Here is a 26,084-nt window from a genome sequence, read left to right as displayed (position 1 = left end):
TGCTCTTTCAGAGAGAGTTATTGTTTGATTTCATACTCCACGTTTGACTCCTTCGTCTATGTATTAAAAGAATCTCTTGCTTTTTCACAAGCAAACTCTACTAGTCTATCTTTCAGTGCTTGCATGCTCTATTGAGAACAATTCTAACCTACTTATCCTTTTTGACCTACATCCCAAAGAAAACAGCATAGTTGGTGATTCTGAAAGTTCAGGATATTTTCAAAAATAATAAAAATAGAACAGTCTCTTAAATGCTGAAAATTACAACTTTAATTATAAAGTTATTTGTTCCTTTATATTTAAGTTTTTTTTTCCAATTTAAAGTAATTTACACCAGTGTTGTATTAATAGCTTTGAAAAATACAAACATTATAGTCAGCTTTAACATACAATCAGCAGTAAGCTTTGAATGCTGTGTTCTCTCTTGTAGCAATGCTGCACTTCAGATACTTTAATACAACATACCAGACACTTTCAACCATATGTACAGATCGAAACAACAGAAAAAGGATGTGAAAAAGATATGAAATTATGCTGAAGGATTGACTCTTATATGGATTTCTACCTTGCTTTAGAGTGTTTCTCTCTTGACATGGGAATACAATTTTCTTGCAAGAAGAATAGATAGTCAGTGAAATTCTTGTCCCACTGAATTTGGTAGGAGTTTATCCCAGTCACACAGGGAACTGTCACATAGAATAAGGATTCCTTATTTTCAGTCACTGCTAATTTTGCCACCTTGGACTAGGCAAAGACCACTATTTCTACAAACATTTCATTTCTTTGTTATACAGTTGGATATATGTTTTTCTTTGCTATCACTAGCTTCCTTTACAGCTGGCTGTGTTTCCAAACCTTGGATGTGTTTTCATTGCTTGTTCAGAGGTTCTTTAGTGTTCTCTCCTTTATGAACTGCTGCTGTGAAGCTTTTACATTTTCCAAACACAAAAGCTTTCTTATGTGAATTACTGAGAGATTTTAGAAAAGGGAATAAACAGCTCTTAATAGGCTTAGTAAGGGTGCTTTTTTGGTGTGTATTTACCAGCATTTTTTTGATTGGACTAGCACATGCAAGGAATTCAAACGTCTTGTATAAATCTAAGAAATTTATCGTCATCAGTTGCCTTCTGCAAAAACACTTTGATTTCTCCAAATAGCACCATCTATTTTGTTTGATGAAAAAGTGCTCTCATCTAATTACCTCTTCTCACTCTGTATCTTTTTTTACTAATTTACATCTTGTATCAGCTTTTTCTGTGCTCTGTGTGAGACATCCTTACATGGTTTTGGCTAACAGTACAATCCTACCTGTTCTTCTACTGTAAGTGTTGCAGCACTTTGTGTTCCCCACTGAAGAGGAGCAGTCCTTTTAATATTCCCTTTGTGAAATTCTCTCAACGATTCCAAAGTTTGATTTAAAAGAAAAATCCACATTGAGAGTACTAAAGGGATCCTATGGTACTAAGAGTCTCCCAAAGTGATTTGGTCCTTTTGCTCTAAAAAGAAAGAAATATATACAATTAGTGTGACTAGTGTCTGTTTAAATCCCTTGCAGGATTGCATTCATGTGCAATGGCACTTTGGCCCCTAGGAGGAAGGTAGTGACCAAAATACAGGGGGATTCCCCAACCTTTCAAGAGGAATTAAGGCATCGGGACAAAACCAGGCTGCTTGAGGGACCTTCATCCAGATCCTTTCCTTAATGGATGCCAGAAGTTTATCAGTAATATGTTTAACAAACTAGCAAGCAAATGTGATCACTTTGTAAATCACTCAGGACAGATTGGGAAGAGGTTTGACATAGAATGGGTAGTGTCAGACTTTTGTGAAAATTAGTTCTTAGCTGGCAGAGAGGGACAGAGCATACTCACTGATAACAATGAATAAATGTTTAAACAGTCTATCCTTTGCCATATAGATGCCATGGGGAAGGCAAGGGAGATCTAACTGGGAGCCCAAGGGACTGCAGATGGGAAGAGCAGGCATAGCTGGGGAAATGGAGTGCCCGAGAGTCACAGGTCAGCGTGGCCTGCAGCAGTAGAGAAGCATGGGATAAAAGCACATGAGGGGAAAATAAAGTATTTCCTTCTTTTTCCTGTTCAGGAAGCAAATTGTTAAAACTGATTGATCATTGCTGATGAAAAGCTATGGCTGCCAACCAAGACAGTTCAGTGTTGTGCACAGTGTTTACTTTAGCACAGCATGTTGCTTGCAGGAGGATTTTTTGCTAATTATTAGTTCTTAAAGCAGTAGGAAGTTTGTAATGCCATCTTTTTACAACTAAATTGAATGACTCAAAACAGTAGAGTTACTGTTTGAGTGGAGAAAAAAAAAATAGCAGGATGAGGCCATTAGAGTTCTGCCAGTCATTCAGAAGTCATGGGTTTCTTCATTACAAAGCAAAATTTGTCCTCAAAAAAGAAATAAGCAGAAAATTTCCAAAAAGCATCTCTATGTTCAGCATGCTTGAGTCATTTCTAAATACACAAAGTCCTGGGGCCCAAAAGGACTCTGTTAAAAAATAAACTAACTGAAACTGAAGCTCTTGCCAAATTCATTGCTCTGCAAACATTCATTGTGGCTCATTACTGCTAGGAAGCTGTTGCTGTACTGTTTGTTAGCCCGGATGAATAGAGAAAATGGGATAAAGAGATTTAATTAAGCTACTAAAAAAGGCATATAGTCAAAGACTAGTAGTTGTATTCAGTAGGGGAAGAAATGACAAAATGTCTGATGTTGACTGAACTTGTAAGAATTGGCTTAAATCTTCTGAATTCATGTCATTTCACCAGAGAATCTGACCCTGTGGTTCAAATGCAGACACTTAGTCTGACTTAATCCATTTCATAATTTATAAACTTAACTTCCCCCAAAAGGAGACACTAATTCATGTTTCCCCATCTCGTATCAGGTATGTCACCACTGACTAATTAGAGTCAGTGTTTTCAAGTTGCAAAAGCAGAATTTCATGAGTGGGGAAGGAAGGAATTTATTCTCCGTGATCCCCATACCTTGCTCTATAGTGAATTTTCTTCAACATCCAAACCTATATCACCTGGTCGTTTGTAGCTAATAGGGACAGAAAGTGATGAAAGGTTGGCACTCTTCTATAGGTCCTTCTAATGCTTGAAGAGAGGATTTTGGTGTTTCCATGCCTTATATGACAAAAGCAGCAGAGCTTGTCACCCCATTTAGCATCTCCTCAGAGGTAATATTTACATTCTCATTGAACTAGAGGGTCTTCAGTTTTACAAACTCAGTTTTACAGCTAAGATTAGTTAATGTATGCAACGCTTGGCCCAGAAAAAATAAAAACAGATTCCTTTTTCAAAAGCGGTAAAAAGATGAAAATAGCAAGGAATCTAGAAAAAAAATAGTCAGGTGCATAATATCAAAATATTTGTTCTCTGCTAGTTCTGTATTACATATACTTTATACTTGAGCCACAGAATACAATTTGGCTTTGGAACAGTATGTTCTGAAAAAAATGCCTGATGCATTTAGTAAATGTGGCAGGATTTTTATATTCTTTGGTAAAAATGCAGACACACAGGTACTTGAGATCTAAGGTATTAGGATTTGAAGAGCAGTTCAAAGTCCATCTCCTTCAGCTTCTGAGAAAAGAATGAGATTGTGATTGAAAAGACAAAAATATCCCAGTTCTCCACTTGAGTCCTCACAGTCTTTTCTTGTCAGATCTGTTTGCGCTTTTGTGGTCAACATTGGTAATGTATGCTGGAGTCCTGGAGAATTTTGTGCTTTGGTGCCAAGAAGAGAGCACAAGTGATCAGTAACAGTGTCTTGAAAGCAGTTGTACATGACTTGATGTATACATTGCTCTACATATGTGTGTGTGTATATATATATATATATATATATATATATATATATATATATATACATAAGAGATAGAAAATACATGTTATCACATATTTATCCCTCTGTATTTTCAGTAGTTCAGGGCACCAGTGGAGCTGGGAATGAGCAGGTGCAGAGAACAATTACTCTATTTCTGGAGCTACTCTTGGGCTTTAATTAAGAAGCCAGCTTACTAGGTTAAAGAAACTCATCATCACTGATTCTTAGGTGAGGCATAAGGTCTTGTCATGTGATCCACCACGACCATTCTATATATTTATTTATATTAAAGCATTGATAGTCACTGTAATTCTCTTACTGAGGAGAATGCAAAGGATGTACAGAGGCCATGCAGAGGGAGACATCAGTACTTGCCAATGGCATGCAGCTGAACAAGCTTCCTTCTATTGGCAGTCTTGTGGTTTCATCTGTAAAAGATTTATCACTATATGCACCAGAACTGAATTCCTTTTCCTGCAAAAATGCAAAATCTTGCTGGCAAGCATTCAAGAGAATGTTCCAATGCAAAATAAATAAATAAATACCCAGGCAAAAATATCTTACTCAAAAAAATCTGGTTGAGCTCAGTTGTTTTAAAAGGCCTGCTCAAACCAAGATACTTTACCTTTTAATGCGTATCTAATTATGCATGCATGCAGGGAGCCTACCGACTAATTGAAATCACATTTGCAAGTTTACTGGCTATTATATTCTACACTATAAATTCCAACATTTTGCAGTTCTCAAACTGCCATGAAGAGCAAGTTAGAAATAAATTCTTCATTCTTTCATTTTCCATGTTTCCCAACAGTTTTATTCCTTTGAATTGTCTTGGACTTTTATGTTTATAAAATCCTAAAAACTAAAAAGAAGAAGAAGAAAAAAAAAGGTCTCAATCAAACTCCCCAAACAAACAAAGCAAACTCCCCTGTTGCAATAAAATTGCACATTTATGGGGATGGGGGAAATATCTGGGCTACAAAGCTATTTTTGTTCCAGCTACTAGTTTAATGTTTGTTCTGTGACCATTTGAAATTCAATTTCAGGTAGTTCTGTATAATATCAGCATAGAATGCATCATTAACTCTGAGAGGATGTTTTCCATTGGCATCTGCTGTTTTCACCAAATGTCAAGACTTGACATTTGCTATCGTTATCTGGTTTGGGTGTATCACTCATACTGAGATTTTGTTTCTTCTTATCTGATATTGATTTCAACTGTGACCAGCTGTGTTGCTTATAAAATCAACGGGCAAGTATCTGGCATTTAGCTCTTCATGGGTAGAGAAAAAGAAACAACTCAGCGACAAAATAAAGAGATACTTTTCAATCAGGATGCTTGCCTGCATCCTAATATTATCCATCTCTTGGCACTTTTGTTGTAGTATATGTGATTGATTCCCGTGGGGAAGTCTCCGTGGAAATTCTTGCCTTTCAGATGAAATATTCTTTTTTACTCTCATCCACAGCTTCCTGGAGAGCAGGGTCATTTTTCAAAGCAGCATCAGCGCTTTCAGCAAACTCAGTTCCTTTGGCCTCATTGGTGTGGTAGGTGCCCTTATGCCTGTACATGTACCGGACCATCACAACCAGCAGGCAAATGAGGACAAATACCACCGCAGCTATCACACCTAGAGGAAAAGTACTATTGTCAGAAATAAAATACAAGCAGCATATTACAGGCAGGCGTCACAGCTTGAGTTACTTGATCAGAAAAAAAATCTGCGTAATGTAAGATATTCACAAATTGTAATGGCTGAGGTTAGAAAAGGTTCTGAAAGGAACAAATTGAAGAACTCAGATGGGATATACATACTGCAGAAATGCAAGTCGAATTCTTGATAGCTTTCTTTCAAATCAATAGCTTGATTTTGTTGAATTCATTGGAAATACATTCAAAAATTCACTGCCGTCCCAGTGGTAGTATATATCTGGGGGATTATGCAGGCAGCCTGATCCTACCCCAGTGAGTGTACTCAATTTCAGGAGGAGTAAAGGGCACTGAACATTTCTTTGGAGACATTCAACAAGTAGCAGGAGCAATGTGTCTGCAGTACTGCTTTCTGTTTGGGAGTTGTCACGTCGTGTTGTGCTCTAATTAGGAAAATCTTATTGCAGTAAACATGAAAGTTTACTTCTCCTACACCTAGGAGGGATTGTGGGTAGAACTTCTACATTTCCTAGACTAAGACTAATTATTATCCCTATGCTGACTGGACAAAAATTTCCACAGGTAACCCCAAAATCACATGGGACTGAACTATGAATGAAAGCATTCCTAGGTAAGGAAGGTAATTCCAGGCTCCAGGAATGGCTGTGCAGTGAACACTCTATATCCTGGCTTTGCTTTTTGTCCTTACTTTGCAGAGTCTTTTCCTTTTTTCCCTTTTTCCCTGTGAAAGGCGGAAGTCCAGAACAAAAAAGGCACCACTGACAAGTTCATAGCTAAAAAATTACAAGTTGTATACCCTCCTGTCAGATAAAATCAGTTTTTTAAGAATCTTGACAATAAATAAGATAGTATGAAGCTGATTTATTCAATTTTGATTTTTTGTTTTTTTCTTCCTTTTGCATTTGTGTATAACTTGGATGTTCTTCTAAGCTCTATAGCTGCTGTTCTGTACAAGTTCATGATACTGAGCTGTTTCTATATTCATGTGACTCCAGGACCAAGGGGATTAAAGGAGTAAACCAAGCATTCAAGGAAAATGAAAAGCACCAGAAGAGGGTATTCCTAGGAAAATCCCCCATATGTGGATTTTGCAGCTGCTGTGAGAATGCAGTGGATAGGAGCTCATCTGACTAATTGTAGGCATCTATGGTAGAGAAGGTTCCATTTGAGTTAGTCCCATCCGACTGCTTCTGCAGTCAGTGATATGGAGGGGATGATTCCTGTTCTTCTAGAAATAGAAGTCTGCGTTTGATCAGATGAATCGTTCTCTGGAAATAAGAACAATTCCACAGTGACAATGACAGCTGTGTAGAAAGTGTCTCTCTTTTGTTCCCTGTATTCAAGATATGAGTAAAGAGATCGTCTCCAAAGCTCTACATTTAGGAGCATCTGTAAACTAAGTTCAGATACTGTACTGACATGAAGATGGGGATCTGGACAGAATATTAGCAAGGTGAATAGAAATAATAACTCTATCTTAAAAAACATGCCTGCAACATCATCCCACAGGTTTTATGGTGCTTGATTCTAGAAAGCAAAGTTATTGCTGGCAGAAATTAAATTACTCATACTGGGAACTTTAGGTTTACAGTGATATTTCAGTTATGGTGGGGATTTCATCAATTTTTCGGGCTGGTATCCCTTGACACAAGAGGTTTTAATAAGCTTTAGATATAGCACAGTATTAATAAGCCTGAGGGACTAAGTACAAATCAATTTACCTGCTACTTGTTCATAGAAAGCTGAAATTAAAGGTACGTGAGATGGGACCTGAGGGAAATATAGCAGAGCCTCACCAATTTGCACTAATGATTGGTATACCCCCTTGTGAATAACTTAAATTAGCGCATTAGCATGAAATGAACAAACACAATAAAAGTAAAAAGACAGGGTTCTCTCTGTGAACATAGCTTTGCTCGTTTCTTCTGACAACTGTATTTAGTTTAAATGCATGAGGGTTTTTTAATGGAACACTAGGATGGGCTCTGTGGCATGTTCTGTAAGAATAAAAGGTCAGCTGGTGACAGCCTGCTCAAATCAAAGGCAGCATTCCAATTTTGTATTGTGTGAAAGTCTTGGTCCATGGAATGATGAGAAATATCAGAGGTTGACTTTGCTACTGGGTGCTTGGATATTTTGTCCTAAAAGAAGGAATAGATGGAGGTGGTACAGCTCAATGGTTCATGCTCATTATCTTATCTCATTATCTTTGCCAATAGCCCCTGTGGGAGTAGATTTCCCACTGGCCTAATTAACTCTAATTGTGCCACTCCTGTTGTCTTGTCAGCAAAGTAGGAGTTTTGCAAAATGCAGGAAAGCAACCAACCTGCTGTTTTAATTCTAATGGTTCTGCTAAGTACAGCCTGCTTCCTACCTCCAATCACAGCCACATCTGCTCCAGCTGAGGAATTCTCAACATCCCCATCTATAAATAGATGAGAAGATACAAAAGTTAATTAAAGAAAAAGGACTTGGATCACACGTAGCGGCAGTGACTGTTCTAGCAGAGCTGTATTATTTTAACCTCCGAAACTCAGAACTTAAATAAGATCCCTTGTTAGCAAAATACATTTATAAAACATCTCATTAGAATTGTCTGTTTTCTGTCACCATAACACTGGATAAAAAATAACTAGCACATTATGCAAACTATTGTGGTCCTCAGGGAAACACATACTGTGTATTATGAGCACTTACCTGTAACATCCTCCAGTGAATGATTAAATTAAGGGCATCAGGTACTGTGATTACTCTCAGAAAGGCAGGTTTTTTTGTGGAGGAAAAAAAGTTAGCACCTATTTACTTTTCTCTGTATGGCTCTTCAGTCTGTGGTCTGGATTTTGTAAATCAAATTAGTTCTTTTGATTTTAATTACTACTTATTTGCCTGCAATATTCTGCTTTTAATTTTAGCATTTACTTTTAATCTTACAATATGTCATGTTATATGTATGGCTTTAAACACAGTCCTCATTTGGAGTAAGTCTAAGTTTGGTTCTGATAAATCAAATTACTTTCTTTACTGGATTATAAATTCTTAAACAAACAAACATATTTTTGTGAATTGAAACCTAGAGAGAAGTATTTGACCACATCGTTTTAAGGGGTGGGAGATTGAACGGAGAAGCTTGTAAGGTGAAAGATTCTAATCTGAACTATAACGCTTATTAGAAACATTCAAAACAGCTAACGAATAGGCAAAGTGTTTTAAAGGGGAGTGGAAAAGCAAATTCTAAAAAGCAGTGAGAATTTGGCTCTCCTTATCTGATACAAACCTTTAGTGAAAGTAAATTCACATAGATAAGCATTTCCTAACCAGCATCTCTGTAGCTGATCAACATACAGTCTTGTTTTCGGATCCTTATCTCGCATCACTGGTATCAGCCCATTTACTCCTGAATTATGTGTGTGTCTGGGAAGGTCATAAACTCTTGGTGTTTGTCCATACTAGTTTTATGACAGGACAATCTTTGTGTATTGTTGTACTGTTTATGCATTTCTAAGTGCTGTCAGTTTCCTAACAAGGCAGGTAGCTTTAGGTGAGTTGTTTTTTTATAATTTTTTTTTCTTTCTTCCTTATTAATATATACAACAGATAGAAAAGTTATCTTGAAAACAAAAATGCTAATACCAAATCCTCTCATAAATTCAACAGTGGCACTGGGGCTGACTCTGGCTTTTTTGCTAGATCTGTGACAGACGTTGCAAGGAAAAATCTCACAGAAGCTTTCTTCTTACTCGTGCCCAGTTTCATATCAAATTGATGGGATTCTATAAATTCTTCACAGTCATGTGAAGTGCTTTCTCTGGAAAGGAGAGGACCTTTTCTCTCCCACAGAAGTTCTTCCCACATTTTCTTCTGGCTGTATCCTGATGGAAGGACTGGGCACGCCTTGTGTAATTTAAAAACTCTAATTATGTGTACATAAGAAGGCCTCAGAAGGGGTTAATTGCTTCAAGGTCAAACTGTGGAGTAGTTCTTAATACAACAAATATGCACTGCATGCAAAAGAAGAAAGCTCCTCTACAACAATAAAATTCTTAAAGGTGTGAATTCTGAAATACTTTCCTAGCTACACAGTTTGCTTCCAAACATTAATTCTGGATCAAATCATTATCCCTTTAATTATAAGAAGGTAAGTGAGTAACTGTCAGCTCTTTTCCGTTCTTCCCATGTGTCTCTCAGATAACAAGCAGGTGTCTTATCTCTAGCACTTAGCACAGAAGTACTTTTTGATAATGGATTACAGAATCATCACTTTGCAGAAAAGTTTTCATTTCAATACTGTGCTAAGTTTTCAGAAGTACGTTGGTCCCATCTTGAGCTATTGTGTAGTTAGCAGCTTATCAGACAGTGTTCTGCCATTCAGCAAATCACTAGCAGTGTGATAAAGCTTCATTCAGCAGGGCTCTCATTTTACTGCAAGTATGTGAAAGTCTTACTTTTCTTTCGTGCATTTACATTTTACCTGTCCTTGACTGGGTTTTGCTGCAACTTCTGGAGTGCTAGGAAATTGCAGCCATCAGTGATCAGAATTTTCCAAGGTCTGCTCCCTAAGTCAATTATGAAGCAAGGATGAGGAAAGGGAGACGGTTATCCTTAGTACCTGTTTCACAGCCCTTAAGATTTCACTTTGTCGAAACACAGAGTCAGGCTGCTCAAGAAGGTGGTGGAGTCACCATCCCTGGAAGTGTTCAGGAAAAGAGTAGATGTTGCACTGGGTGACATGATATTATTGGTATTTCCAACTAGGAAATAGGAATGTGGTACATAGCAAATGTGATTTGGCGGTGGGTTGTTAGGGTAGTACAGATAAGTTGAGGTTGGACTTGATGATCTTGAAAGTCTCAAGTGATTCTATGGCAATATAATAATATTTCAAGGTGGGGGGAAGGTATCAGTGTCATTCAAGTTTCTAATGGTATCATCTTTTACAAAAAATGACTAAAGAAAATAAGGTCATTTTCCCAGAGTGGAGGTGAAACCATCCAGATCACTTTATTCCTTCTTCATTCTGCTGTTAACACACAGAGCACTCAAAGGTCTATATTTCATTAACTGCTTTTGCACCTGTTTTGGTTATTTTCCTTTGTTTCAAGGACAAATTTTGTTATCTACTGCTAAACTGTCCTTGCAAAACTTCCTCTCACTGTTATACTGGCCCTCGTCCATAGCTGCAATCTGGTCTCAAATGTGTTTACACAGTGTTGTTATTTAGTGCCATTGGTTACCATGACACGCAAAAATCAAAAGTTTTAAAAACCCTGGCCATCAGAATGGGTTGCCTAAATCAAGAATAGAACATAGAAATCAAATTGCTTAGTGTTGGAAAAGCAAGTTTCTAAAAGCTAGAATGAAGGGGAAAAATGCTTTCGTGCCATGACCTGAAATTCATCAAATTCCAGTTCTGTCCCTAAGTTTACAGATAAGATTTTGCAGTAGAACAACAATTGCTACCTGCCTCATTCTCATCAATCAAATCATGCTGAGAAGGCAGCAGCCTCTGAAAACCCCAGGAAATTTTCTGAGTCTGAAATACTGCAAGTAGATCTCTGGCTTAAGACCTCAAAAGTGAAAACCCGGTACAACTAGCTTTCATGTTAATGTAACCAGTGATCGTTTTTTTCCAGTGAATTCCAGTAAATTTGTTAAACCTTCTACTCTAGGCATGATTTTGAAATAAAACTTGACTTTTATTAATTTTGACTTTTATTTCAAACTGCTCTCGTTTGATTTTTGCTGAGGAGCACTTGTTTGAATAAGACAAGTCCAGCAGTGAAAAAGTTTGAAGTTCAGCACTCTTCTTATTTTGTTTTACGCTGCTCCTGGCAGTTGTGACAGTTTCTTTACATCAGTTGGACTTGATGATCCTTGTGGGCCCCTTCCAACTCAGGATATTCTGTGATTCTGATTCTGCTGTGTAATCTAAAGGACTACCTGATGGGGAAACATATACCTTAACTCAAACTTCTCAGTGTCTGTTATTTCCTATGATAAAGCTTCAAAGTAGGACAAGTGTTTACTGCTCTGCAGTATCAAATATATAAAGAAAAGCCTGAGCTTACAGCCTTACAACTTAGATTGTAATGAATCCCTTATAGCTGTAGTCCAGTTACACTGCTGTTTTGGAGTGGATGAGTCAAGCTGAATAAGTAGACAGATATCTACGTGTGATAAGCTGCTTTTGCAATATAATTTACAAAGCCACTTGAAACTATTGAAGCAGCACTGCTGCTGCTCCTGCCTTTCAGGATTTTCCTGCCCACAAGCTTATGCTTCTGATTCATAGAAACCTAAGCCAACCCTTAATATGATGCTCTGTTGCTGCCTGCTTGTGGTTATTATCTCAGAAGTCTTGGCTGCTAAGTTACACTTAAGTTGGTCTCTAAGTGCTTCCTTGGGCAACCCGCATTCTCTCTTGATGTGCATGTTTGTTGCACAAGAAACACTTGAAAGTCATTTAATCCACTGGAATGATGAGCTGAGCTTGTTATGCAGCCCTTCTCTTCTTAGGGCTTTCTTAGACATGCAAAGTAGGAAACACACTCTCCTCTTTAATAGGTTCACATTACCTCTGTATGAAAAACACTGCTGCTCACCTTACAGGTGAGGAACAACCCAGCTTTAGTTTAGTCTCCATATTCTTTGCAGAGCTACCCCAGATACTGACTACAGAGCAAGCAATGAGTAAGCAATCTGTAGGCTGAAATGTACCTTGGGAATTCAGCTACTTAATGTTTAATGGTTTTGTCTTAAATATGCATACAAGCTTTCTGTGGATTTTTGATAAACAGGAGATATGTTCAAAGTGAATAAGATCCAGTTCATGATTCAGCCCACATATAAAAGGAGTTGAGAGAAAGATTTTACCTCTTTATTGATTGATCTTTCACACATTATAGATTTGATTTGAAAGAATTTTAACTGTAACTTGAGACTAATAAAACACACTTTATTCAGCAGTAGCTACAGAGAGTCTACTATACTGTGTCTTTTTTGTTTTTGTTTTTTTTTTGTATGTCAATTGGCATAATACAAGATATCATACAAATCTTGCCTTATTTAAAAAGGTCTTAATTTTAAAGGGTGATCACATTTTTATCTAAGGAATTTGAATGGGGTTTCAAACCATTCATCACTGCTACTGCTGAAGATGATAGTATGCTGCTTGTTTGGTTTCAGTAACACATTTTAAGCTTCTGAATCTATAGACACCACTAGGAAGTTAATGCAACTGTTCAATCCTTAATCATTTTTCCATTTCTTTTATCTTTTAATATTCCTTATATTAAAAAATATTTTAACTTTTATTCCCTCAAGGACTCTTTCTGTTCCTTGTGTGCTCTTCTGCAGTGACCACTCCTTTTGACTGTAAAGGCAGTTCTTAGTATATCTTTTGCCATAGTGCTGAAAATCTTATGAAGTCTTAATGTCTCCCCTTGTTTATGAAAACATTGTATGTCTGACTTGCCCTTTGGCTTATATTTGTGCTTTGCCAACACATTGCAATCTTGAGAAAATCATTAATCTATTAACCTTAACATACTGATTTAATTTACAAACTATAGTTAGAACTAGTTCTCTATGGCTGCACAAGTAAAATGAGAACAAACTTCTGAAAACTTAATTGCTTAAGTTGCTCCCTAGCCTGTGTTCCAATATCAGATGCATCACACTGAGTTTTTCCTAGAGCAAAAAAAAAAAAAAAAAGTAATTACCTATTTTAATATTTGCACTAAGTGTGTAATGCCCAGCCAGAGCTGGCATCTCTTATTCCAAAGGGTCATCGGTCTGAACCCGTCAATTTAACACATTCTGCTGAAAAGGCCATCACCATCTCCCATTAGATAATGAAACACATCAAGGCTGTTCTTTCAGAATTAAGGAACAGATACTCATCTGTCAATCTGGACAAGAGACAGAATAATTTGGCTGCCATTTATGTTCTAAATTATTGTAATGATAATAATGGTGAGGTACAACAGCCGCATGATCTTTTGGGTAAGTAAATGGCCTGTGTGCCACGTTTGAGTTAAATAAAGCAGATAGAAATATCTACAGTATAAAAATTCACCATGCTCAATCCCTTTGCTATCCTAGCTAAGTACTTTGTCATTAATTCTGAGAAGGAAAAATCCAGTCTTATTCAATTAAAATCAAGGCTTGTTCCAAAGTTTCCAAACTGTGTAATTCAGTGAGGAATAAAGGGCATTATTAAATTAGTTTAATTAGGTTAGTATTGCCACATAATTTCAGCAGTTCACTTTTGATTTTGGCAATGGCATCATCGACATAGTTTCTTCTTCTTTTGTTAAACTGAGCTTCACTTGGCATTTTGGGAAAGTCAGAGATGGAGATTTTGTCAAAAAAGTATTGTTATGAAGCCTTTAATGATAAGAAGGAGAAAGGCGAAAGTGATCATAAAATATGAGAAATTATTTTAATTGCATAAGATAAGGATTTTCTTAAAACTGAACAGATAGTCGACATTTTGAAATAAAAATTTTGGCTGAAAATTAAGAAATTTGCTTAAAGGGATGCATAATCTAAACAAAGCACAGATTTTTTTTTAAACCAAGTCAAACATGTCTGTTCATTTCCAGAAGGAACTAATAAAACTCCTTTAAGTTTGATCCACACATATGTGTACATAGACATAGTTTTGCTTGCACTTACTAGAGACTGACATAAAAGTAATTTAGCTCCTTCACTTAAAGTGGCTGAATATCAACTACATATTCTAATGTCAATTAAGCACAGTGCATCCAGTATGAGCTTTTAAATGGCTTTTTCCCCTTTAGAAAGGGCAGATTTCTCCTCTACAAGAAAGTTGGCTCACACTCGAAATGCACATCTTGCTGGGGAAGATAAATTGATCTGTTATTGCTTCATTAAAGGAGTGACAAATGGGGTAAAAATCAATCCAGAAGCTATGGTCCATGTTCAGACAGTCTTCCTGTATGTGTCCTTCCAGCTCCCCATTCCTCATTAGAACTGAGCATTTGTTTTTGAGGAAACTTTTGAAATAAACACCAAATAGCCAGAGAATTTGCCTAATAATTTATGACTGACTTTCCTTCAAAGTCTTGATTCCTTCAAAATCTTCAAGCTCTAGTCATTTTTGCTGAATCAAAATGGAAACAAAACAGCCATTTGCTCATTCACTGAGATCAAAATAATGCACTGAATGGAAAGGAATCAATTGATTAACCATTGTCAGGTAATCAAAGTAGCTGAGGATGGATATAGTGAAAATTCATCTCACAACATGTAACAGATACTTTACTTGTAACAGTTGAGAAACAGTCCATGAAAAAGCACATCGCACTGACCTAAACTTTGTATGTTAGAAAGGTAAGCACAAAAATTTGAACCTTTCAGTGGGAAGTCAGAGGCTAAGATGTCTTTTAGGAGATGTATTGATAGTTCCTTCATTTGTGTAGATGGTTACATGATGTATTAAGAGAGTTCGACCGCTAAACTGTGTGTAATTATTTACCAAGATGTTTTTTAATGTGTACCTAACAGGTCTACCAGCCTGTCTTGATTCTCAGGACATTGGATGGTGTCAGCAGAGTATAAAGTAATTTCCATATTTCTTCACATTACTGAGCTTGATTTTATAACCTTAACAACTATGTAAGATTTAAATTACATCTGAAACACACAATTTTTCTGGGTGCGGTATGATTGAAGACAAACATTAGCCAAAATTAGTCCCCTCAACTAAGACAAGAAGAATTGTTTTTTTCCTAAATATTTCCTTCAAATATATTTGGTATCATTTTGCCCTGCCTTTGTCTAGGGATATATCTATTCTTCCTTTGTGTCTGTATATCTGTCCTTACAACCTTTGGAAATCTTGGCTCCATTCTTCAGCTTTTGAAGGAAGAGCAGGCAAAGACAAACACTTTACCTCAATTTCTGTGAAAACGGTAGGCTGGAGAGAAAAAGAAGATCAGGTTAGACCAGCAGTGAAGGAAAGGCAGTGAGGACTCAGCAATTCTAAGCTCTGTTTAGCAGCAACTGGTTGACCAGTCACCACATGCCTTCCAGTGGTCATTCATGTAGGTAAACAGGAGCTGCAGCAATGTACTTTCCATTCCCAATCTGAGATGCTGTGGAAGTGAGCCACTATATGCAGTGGTGGGATTTAGCAGTCAGGGACATAAATCCAAAAGTAAGAGTGTTTCCCTGGTTCTGCTGCTAGCAAAAAGCTTGTTCTAAGAAACACAGACATGAAAAGAAAGAAATGTGGCCATTACTTTATTAAGGCTGCTAAATGTCTATTTCTAGTTTTGAGATGAAAAGACTTGACCTTGTGCTTAAATTACAGATCATGCGACCTAGAAATCATCTGATACCTGGTGAAAGCCTGCAATTATGTACAAAGATATTATCCTGACAATTTGAAGAATCTAGAGTCTAGCTACCTTCCTTGGAAAAGTATAGTAATTTTTCCAACAGGGGCAAGTTTCTTCTTCTACGTCTCATTCTCACCACCAATAGTTTGTTGCAAAGTGGTTCTACAGGTGATAATTCTTGGAAACAAGAGCAGTCTGTACTGCATCCCCTTGCTTATTTGGTATGAACTGTATTCAGCTACATCCAATTCCTATACCAGTGCTAGCCTAAGGCACTGTTTGCAAAGCACTGCAAGTAGAAATGTCAGGATGTTTAGCATTTGCTCTTTAGGGACACAGAGATCTTTCATAGAACACTGATGAGGTTAGTATTATTAATGGAGATATCTGCAGTGGAAACAAGTTTTCTAATGCTTTAAATATTGAACATATTAAACAAAGAAAATAAGACATATTGAAACACCTAAGAAACTTGCAAGGCAAATAATAGCTCACGGCAAAAACACTTCCATTTTCCAAGGATTCTGCAATGAATATGCAGATTTCTTTTGCATATCTGCTGCATTTAAAGAGAGAAGGCCTGTTTCATTATCTGAAAAGCATTTATATGTATCAGTCCAAGCTGTCTGAATTGAGTTGAGCAATTTTAGTAAAACTTCTTTAATATCTATCAGTCATTTGAGCAATTCTGGACAGATTGTGCAATAATTGTTGGAAAAAAAAATAGAAAAAGAAATTCTTGCTTATCTATTGTTTTTGGACAGTTGTCTAGCATGATTTGACAAACAGCATATTGAAGACTTTAACAGCTGAGCATAAAAAGCCTGAACTGAAGCCATATACAGAATATTTTTCATTGACGAATCTACACTGTTGTGAGATTCATTAGAAATTCATTAATAACGTTCCTCTCTCTTAATGAACAGTAAACAGTCAGTAGCATCTAGGTGGAAAGATAATAATCGGCTTGGTGAGATGTTTGATCCCTGAAAGGGAGTCTAGGTGATCTGTGCTGTCTTCACAGATGCTGCACAGAGGACACCCCTTGCAGGAAAATCGATTCAGCCTTTGCAGAGGTATGATGAACCCTGGGGGAAGGAATGGGAATTTCTCTCCCCATCAACTAGGAAGCTAACATAGAAGACTGGCTTAAATAAGAGGCCTGGGTTTCTGGAGTCTATAATTAGGGAAAATAAATCCCAACTATTACTTTTAGCATTGTTCAGCCATTCCTTTGCAAAACTTGCACCAACGGCTTAGCCTTTCTTAAAGGTAATCAGAGCTTTTTCATAAAGCTTTTGACATGTGCTAGTCATCAATGCCAGATCTCTCTCCAATAGACTCTTGATACATGTTTCTGCATTATATATGTCTCTGCATTAGGCCTACTATCTTGCATGCATATTTTCTGAAGCAAACTTGTTTTGCTTAAATTGGATATTAATACACTCCTAAATAGAAAAGAATCCTATTTAGGTTCATCTTCTAGTAAGGAGTCATTTTTGTGTTACTTATCTCTTGATTGTCTCTTTCTAGACAAAAGTTGACTTTCATACAACATGGAGGGCCATAATAATCTCTGAGGCTTCTGCTTCTCTTTCGAATCTGGTTGAAACTGGTTAGTGGATACAAAAGTTCTTGATGAAAAGTGACAGATGGATGAACAGATGATTAAGCAGACAGATAGACAGCAGGAACTCATAAGACTCATTTCATTAGGAAACTGGACTGAAAACAGAAGTGGCAGTGGGTGGAAGTACTTGGATGATGTTCATATAATGGTCATCAATTAAAATTGCCATTTTTTTTTGCAGCAGATTCAAAGAATATAGGCAATGTCTCTAGTGGAAAAGGAAAAGCTAAAGACACAGTGCTGAGATTTTTTTTTCAGCTTCTTGTTTGGCCAGAATATTACATTTTTATAGTTTGGACTATATTTTAAATCTTTAAAGCCAAATGCAACTTGGACAGCCCTGGCAATTTCAATGGAGGATTAATGTGTGTCATTAAGCAAAGAAATATGGTCTAATACTTTTCAATAGCAACAAATGCTTGCAAAGGCACTTCTCTAATCACCATATTTTTGGCTTACTGCAAAGCCCTTGGACTGATCCCTTCCTAAATATATGGAATGTACATGCAGGAAAGCTGAGGGTGAATTGCTGTGATTTGAGATGGTTGCTATATTGCAGCTGAAAAGTGCATTCTTGCTGCTAACTCTTTTCCATTCAAGCTGATTCAGCAGAAAACTGGCCCACTGAAAAGAAAGAGGCAGGGGGTATTTACTTATTGGCAAACTGATTCAAAGTCAGTGTGTGGTCTGACTGTCAGTTATTCTGTGAAGAGGAATGGGGTTTGTGTAGACAGAGAGGAAGGCAGGAATGCACTTTCAAGCAAGTGAAGTACTTTATTAATCTGTACTAGAACAGGTTCCCCTAAAAGAGAAGCACAAGGTGAAAAAGAGCTGGAAAAAGCCGGGTAATTCCTCATTAGATTGCTCTTAACAGAAAACTCCAGTTTTTCATGGACAAGTGACTCCTTTGAAATACAGTGGCTTGGCAAATGTTGAGGGCATGGTATTTTCTGTGTAAGAACGTATAGAAGTAAGGGCCCTCTTTCAACTGTACAAACAGGGACTCTGTGACTCTGCTCCCCACTGCCTGCCTGCCTGTCTGGAGGGATGTTGCTCTGCCATAGCTGAATCAGCAGCTAACACCAACAGCAATCCTTCCTGTCTCATTTACACATGAAGCAAAGCAGGGCATCATTCCAACACACGAAGTGAAATACTGAGTTGCACACATGCAAGGTACAATTTGTAAAAGCATGCTCTGTGATGCTGCTTTTGGTCCCTTTGAAGTTAGTTGCAGATCTCCCATAAATTTCAACTGCAAAATTGGCCAGTGGTGAAATCTTTAAAAAAAATCCATGTTAAAAATATTAGAAACATGATAGAACTGTTGTTCCAGCATTAAGATCACCAGATGCATCTGCTCATCCTTTCTGTTTTTCCAGTTCCCAGATTTTTTCACCAGTTGATGCTAGAGGCTGAAAATCTTTGCCTTCTCAGCAATCATGAAAGTGCTTGAAAATTTATCAATGTCCTTTTTATAACATCCCCAAACTACTTATAATCATCTCCAAAGGAATGTTCTTTGGAATAGTACCGGAAGGTCAATTTATTCCACTGAAACACCTATTATTATAAAGAGAGAGAAAAAACAACAACAACAAAAAAGAATGAGCCAACAGCACCAGCGCAGCCCTGGAAAATATGAAGTCATCAGTAGAGTTCAGCCAGAACAGACTCCCATTAAACTCTGTTTAAGAGCCAAGTTCCGCCCTGAGATATGTGTTAGCTGCAGTTTATGTTCAGGGGGAGCTGTACTGTACTTCAGAGCAAGGCTCAGTCAGAAGTGTGTATCCATTACAAATCAAAGAGAAGAGCCCACATCCCTTTTGTATTGTTTCCCCTGTATAGATGGAACAGAATTCTTAAAGAGGTAAATAAAACAGTCCCAAGTTTCACAATGCCTTTCAATTTTGATTCTCTCCTCTCCTTTTGATCCTCAGACCTGAATGACTCTTTCTGCATCCACCAAGTTAACCTCCTGGTCGTTGGTATTTGGACAGGGTGGGGTGATGCCTCGTTCCCTGATACAAGCCGTGCGTTCAGCAGCGCTGATCTCCCAGGATTGAATTCCTTCAATTACAAGGTATAAGAGCTCATTCAAAGAGAGGGAAGAGGGGGAGGTGAGGCTCAATTCTGCCAAGCTTTGAGCAAGAAGTTCAAGTGTTTCATAGCAGAAACTCTGGTAAGTGCAAAGGCTTTTGTAACCCAGCACACCTCTCTAAACACTGAAATACTAATTCAGGTTCAAGAATTTGCTGTGTTTCAGACCTCCTAGATGGCTGTCCTTTACTTTCCATCAGATGACTAACAGGGAAAATGGCCCATCAGCTCTGTGCTTCTCACAACACGTTCATGGCCAGAGCTGTAAAAGCATTTAAGGTCTGATTAAGTGAGAAAGCTCAGTGCCATCAGGATCAAACTGATCTTGGCAACCACTTTTCCTGGATGCTTTAACAGAGGTGATAGTGTCCTTGGGAAAGAAGTTCTCCTTTTCTTAATACTGGTGTTTAAGATAACCAGCTGGAGAGAGCCATGGGAAACACAGGCAGGTCTGGTAAAACCACAATGTTGCTTCATCATGTGATGTCAATGAAGGGATGTGAAAAATTTTCCAAGTCCTATTAGCTGGAAGGTAGATAAGAAATATCCCAACAAGGATGGGGAACAGGAAAGACAGAGAAATGTGCCCTGAGAATCTGAAGAGATTATATGACCCTCAGCCACAGTTTCGTGCCGTATCTTTGCACTGATTTTGCATTTCTTTCTACATCTCCCCTTCACCCAGAGTTATGTATAGTGTGAGGGAAAAGATGTACATATCCTTTTAGGGATAAGAGATGCTTTTGCCCATAGATAACAAGCTGCTACCTCAATATGGCACACAGCAGCAAGCACAATTGTTTACTAAGCTGGACATCAGCATGTATCCCTATCTCCATGGCAGACTTCCTTCAGCCTCTCACAAGCCCTGAATCTTGCTGTGTGCATGAACAGGAGGTTACATCCCTTAGGGTCTGAGAGCTTCTTCTCAGTTGTTATCTTGAAGGAAATTGTTTAGGTAGAAAACAACACTTATTCGATTTTCCAATTTCTCATCCAGTGAGGAAAATACACCCATCTCTCGGGAAGAAATGATAGACATAATCTTTAATCACAGGACATTTACTTCCCCTCCCCCAGTGACTGCAATTTCATACCTGACAAAAATAGGCTCTGAGGCCTAAAGGGAATAGCTTGTATTTCCCTCTCTGGCCACTTCCGCCAGCTGCTGGGGTCCTCTGTGAGCTGCATCATGTTTGGAAGGGAGGGAGATCTTCCTAGTGCTTGAGGATCACATCACTTAAGAACAGAACAGAGGGAGCAGGGAGGTGGAAGCCATGCTCCTCCCTCTGCTTTGCTGCTGGCCCCTGGAGAACACAGGACACAGGATATTCTTCCTGCCTGGGGAGGACTCAGAACAGCTGGGAGCAAAGACATGACTTTTTCCTTAAAGGAAGTGCAAGTCGTGAAGGGGGTAAAGTCCACTATTTTATGCTGCATTTCATCGTAAAATTGTGTCAAACTGTTGTACCTGTTCTGCTCCTGCTTTTTCTGTCAGCGCTTAAAGCCGAGCCTGACTTATTAGGAAATGACACTTTTAAAACTGTTTCAACATCTCTGTCGCCCCATTGTTGCTCCATGAACCTTCTGACACGACTCAAATGCAGATAAGATGAAAAGATTCGTTCATCCCAAGCAAAGGCAAAGAGCAGTAGTAATGCAAGAGAAGGGCTTGGCTTGTGCTCTGCTTCCAGCTCATGGTTATGTCCCCAGGATGCAGACATTAAGCATCTTGCACAGAATGTGGGAGGAGGAAGAAAAGTTTTTGTCTGAGATTCACGAATTTTAATGGCTTCCAGAAGGGGAAATCTTTTACTAAGGAGCAAAAGCAAAGTTCAGAAAAATGCAAAAGCATTTATCTCCCTGGTTGCATTCCTGCCTGCCAAAAGTGGGAGGGTTAGTTTACTCCTCTTTGGTAAAAAGGGTCCTAGAGGAAGAATGAACTTAGAAGCCACAAACATCTACATGTGCAAAGAACTTAGATCAACAGGAAATATTCTTTGGTGGGATCATACAGGATCTGTCTATCTTTATTTGTTCCCCACTACTACATGCCTACACTTCTGCTTCCCACAGGAACTCTGACTTACCACTGATAAATCATTTTGCCTTCATTGAAATTTGTAATGATAGTAGATGGAACTGCATTTGAAGCACGTTCACTAGCTGTAATGGATGGCATTTTTGTATGATCACAGAATCATTAAGGTTGGAAAAGGCCTCTAAGATCATCTAGTCCAATTGTCCACCTACTCACCAATATCACCTGCCAAACTATGTCACTAATTTTGTATCTTTTACCTGGGTGAAACTTACTTGCCAAAAAGTAAGACTGCAGAGAATTACACCAGCCTCAGAAACAGCACTCTCTCCAAGCACAGATTTTCCAGGTTCTGCATAAATCTATGTCCTTATTTCTGTGAATGATTTACAAGATCAGAAATGTGTCTGAAAGAAAATCTAGAGCTGGTTGGTGACCCTGGATTTTATGCTCTTCCATGTGTGTATGCATGTGCATACAGCATCCCTTATTTTTGCACTTTGTCATATATTGTGCTGGAAAGTTAGCTTTGACAAGTTGAAAAGTATAAGGATTAGAGCAATCATGTATTACCACCTGCTACTTCTCTTCTTCTATGGTGCTTAAATGTTCAGGCAGAAGGCTTTGAAACACGCTACATGTAATGCACTTAAGAACTCTGCTGGAATTCCAGTTTGGTTTGATCTCCACTGTCTAAAGACTTTCTCATAGAATATAAATGAATATATTTAGGGGAAATTTATTTTCAAGGAGAAAACCCTAAAGTCCTTCCAACTTGATATGCTTCACTAGTTGATGTCATTTCTAAGGGGTTTTTTTTTGCGTTTTATCTTCATGTTTCAGGAGGCCTCCATCTCCTCCAGAATGAGCAACATAATGAGGGAAGACCCATCCATGAAGATTAATCATATCTTCCCATGGAAGATGGATGTGTTCAGCATCCCTTGTTGGGCACTGACGTGGCAAGCAATTCTTTGGTGATTTTTGTTTACAAAGTAGATAGAATAAGAGATGAATTATTATTTACAGCTAAACAAAGCAAAATAAAAATGTTGTATTTTATCAAGAAAGAATGGGAAGAATGTGAGGGAAAAGATGGTAAGAACTGCTAGTGATACGATTAGGAAGGAGACATTGACTAGAGAGCTGGAAATAGAGGAAAAATTTGGCTATGTCAGGCTATAGATCAAGCCAGCAACTTTATGAAGGCTTTGCAAGCTCATCTTTCCCATCTCACCACATGAAACCACCGTGCACGACTGCCATTTGGAATTGGATTTGTTTAAGATCTATAATCTATAATCTACAGCCCTAAAGCTAACCACTGCTTGAGTTCTAGACATGGAGGAGAAGTCACCTCTCACTGGGAATGGGAAAAACATCAAAGATAATCAACAAGGTTTCATTTGAATTGGTCCCTTTCCATTAGGAGATCAAAATCTGCAAAGGAGCAACCTACAGATCATCCTTTTTCTCCCTGACTTTGTGCTGTTGTATCTGGACTTGCTGGTGTTGGCATGCTGATGTTAGCAGAAGACATTCACTCCACTCTTCTCCATGACTACTGCAGGAGTGGTATGAATGACAGGAAACATGGCCAGGAATGCAAAGCATCCTTCATTTTGAAAAAAAATTTGAAAGCTTTGAAGAGATTTTGAAAAAGAACAAGAAAGCTATGAGTTCTTCTTTTTGTAAAGCAAAGAGGAAGCAGGAACAGAATCATGGCACTGAACGGCAGTTTTGTTTTCTGGTCTATTCTGCTCAATGCTTTATGCAGGTTTTTCTGCAGACTAATCCTGTGCACATCCCCCTGTTTCCACCAAGGGCTTAATTGCTATTAGTTACTGATAGTACAGCCTGGCTTAAAATAGAAATAAATCCCACTGTGTTCAGTGAGGGAAAACTGGATCTTTGTAGAACAGAGACTCCCAAAATTGAAGTCTGCTGATGTTATTATGGACATTGAAGGGAGACAGACAATAATAAACTGTCCCAATTGTGGGATCCAGAATGTAAAAAATAAGTCCCAGGTTCTAAATGAAAATTCCTATGACAGGAAAGATCTGGAGGCAGGAAGATAGTTTCGCAGCAAGTTGTGGAGATGGGAGAGCAAAGAGAAACCAATGGAGAAAAGGGATGGTGGTGGAAGAGGGGACAACTCCCAAAGGAAACACGGCCTCAGCGCATTGCTTGACAAATGAAGATTTATGTCTTCCTTGCCTGTGCTTTCTTCCTTCCCACTGCTGCGACTGTGGAACATCCTTGAAAGAAGCAAGGAAATTATGTTTAGTAACTGGGCTGTCTCTCCTTTGCTGAGATATGAGCCCTTACCTGTAGGCTGAGAAAGAGACCAGCATGAAGGTGGGGAAGAGGGGGGGTAAGAGGGGAAGAGGATATCTGAACTAGACAACCTGAGAAGGCAGCTGTGAGAGAAAGATAACAAGCAGAGACTGGTCTGCTCTCTGTGAGCATCCTTGCATAAAGATACACCAAGAATCTTAATTTTCTGCTCTCTGTACTGTTCATCAGAAGGACTGTGCTCATGACACTGGAATGAACTGTTGTACAGTTGGAAAGACAATCTCTGCTGGATTACAAATTCTGGTTATATAAGGACTTCTTTAAAGTTTCAGGAAATAATAGTCTCAACTGAAAATGTGATTTTGTAATAAACTAGTAAATTTCTAGCTCTAATATGCATTAAGTAAACCTTCAAAATTGAATTCAGCAATATATATATACATAGATCTCAGAATATAGAAATGAAATATAAAAATAGTATAATTTTGAAGTTAATTGAGAATTTTTGAAAAGTTCCCCAAATATTCTGAATTCAAGGATGACATTTTCACACTAATTCTTCTTAATCCACTAGAAATACTTTTCTCTCTGCTTTTCAAACGTGAAGCTCTTTAATAACTGGTGTTAAGTGATTTCTGAATTATTTGCTTAACCTATCAGTTATCTGGTTTAATTAAAGCTGGCCATCAGCACCTGTTTTTTCATCCTTTATTAAGTGATTGAAATATCCAATTAAGGGATGAGAAGCACCTTGTTTTCAGGTTAACAGATGTTTTTTCAAAGAAAGCAAGGTGGGGTTTTTTGTTGTTTTATAGAGAGAATAAATGTTTATTACACAGAGGCATGAAGTCAATCTGAAACAAAATTTGTGACGTCTGTTCCAGTATAAATTCATTTGTCTCATAATATTTTGAGATAGACACAGAAATACAGAATGCAATTTAATTGATTTCCTCTAGATTTTTGCTTATGGAGACATGAGTCTTGCACTGGTGTACAAGATAAAGCAAATGTTGTGATGCCTAAATTCAAAATATGGAGTGATTCAGTGTCGACACCTTTGTGAGCTGACAGGCTGTATAAATAGTCAGCAGAGAGAGAGTTGAATCTGGTGTCTACAAGAAAGAGTTTGAATAAGGCTGCTTCACTGATGCTTTACTGTATCATACAAAAAGGATTTTTAAAAATATTTTCCAACTCTTTATATATAGCCTAAATCTCTTTCTTGCTTTCTTCCTCATTGTTGAGTTTATGCCTCTGCCAAGACTTCAAAAATCTAGTCATTTTTCTGCTGCTTTTGGAGGTGTCTTTCATATAAAAAGGAAAAGATAAGCTTGTGGGTGTTGGTCTGTGAATGGAGATGCAGTTAGAGAAATAAAACTCTCCATACCCATAAGTCTGATTAGTGAAAAAGTGCATAAATACTGAAGAGGGGTGTCTGTACGTAAGTAAGTGTAAGTCTGCACACAGATGTAAACTTCTTATATGCATACACTGTGTGTATGATGTATGTGTCTGTATAAAAAGAATTCAAATCCATTTTGCAGGTTTGCTGTTGCTGAAAAAACAAATCTAAACACCTGCACATACATAAAGGCTTGATGTTTGATTATGCTGAGCTATAAGCTTTTTACACATGCTCTTTGTAATGTGGACTGCCTCCTCAAAGTAAATATTTTAAACATGCAGTCCCCAGGAAAATAGGAATTTATCACTCACGATAACATGAAACTGTCACAGGGTGTGTTCAAAAGCACCCCTGCAACTTACTGATAAAAAGCTTAACTCTGTTTCAGGGCTTATCTGAAGAAGAAAGAGGTAGACCCTCATGAAATAACTGAATTTTTTTCAAGGATGGAAAAAGAGAAAGAAAGGGAAGGTGCAGAAGAACAAATGCAGCAGAACAATTTTAACCCACTGAGATTTTCAGTAAAGTTTTCTGCTTCATCAGGAAGAATCCTGCAGTGAAACATATGTCAGAAGAGAAGCAGATATGAGAAAGTGGTCTTCTTTGCAGATGAGAAGATTAATTAAGAGAGAAATCACTTAGCCAGATGTCTCATTGGTGAAACTATACGTGCAAGGTACATCTGCAATGAGAGATCAGCAGAGCAA

The 26,084-nt window shown here is 37.9% G+C and overlaps 1 protein-coding gene and 1 long non-coding RNA gene across 3 annotated transcripts in view; one reads left to right on the top strand and one right to left on the bottom strand.

Annotated features, from left to right (window-relative positions):
• Nucleotides 1-247: 247 nt before the first annotated feature.
• The window catches only part of GYPC (glycophorin C (Gerbich blood group)), a 30,934-nt gene continuing 5,097 nt past the window's right edge, over nt 248-26,084 (bottom strand). The window contains exons 2-3 of one of the 2 annotated variants that reach the window (XM_052675062.1): nt 7,857-7,955; nt 248-5,489 (exon numbers count right to left, since the gene is read on the bottom strand). In XM_052675062.1, coding sequence (XP_052531022.1) covers nt 5,293-5,489; nt 7,857-7,955 — 296 coding nt within the window. In that variant the 3' untranslated portion in view covers nt 248-5,292. The remainder of the gene's footprint in view (nt 5,490-7,856; nt 7,956-26,084) is intronic. The other variant, XM_052675063.1, reaches the window with a different exon arrangement.
• On the top strand, nt 19,469-24,810 carry LOC128076839 (uncharacterized). The gene is made up of 2 exons (XR_008204674.1): nt 19,469-19,610; nt 22,512-24,810. It is a non-coding gene; the product is annotated as an uncharacterized LOC128076839 (long non-coding RNA).

This window comes from Tympanuchus pallidicinctus, unplaced genomic scaffold (genome assembly GCF_026119805.1).
Source record: "Tympanuchus pallidicinctus isolate F22 unplaced genomic scaffold, pur_lepc_1.0 scaffold15, whole genome shotgun sequence".
NCBI lineage: Eukaryota > Metazoa > Chordata > Aves > Galliformes > Phasianidae > Tympanuchus > Tympanuchus pallidicinctus.
The sequence above is the reverse complement of the archived record's forward strand: the minus strand, read 5'-3'. Positions and strand labels throughout refer to the sequence as shown.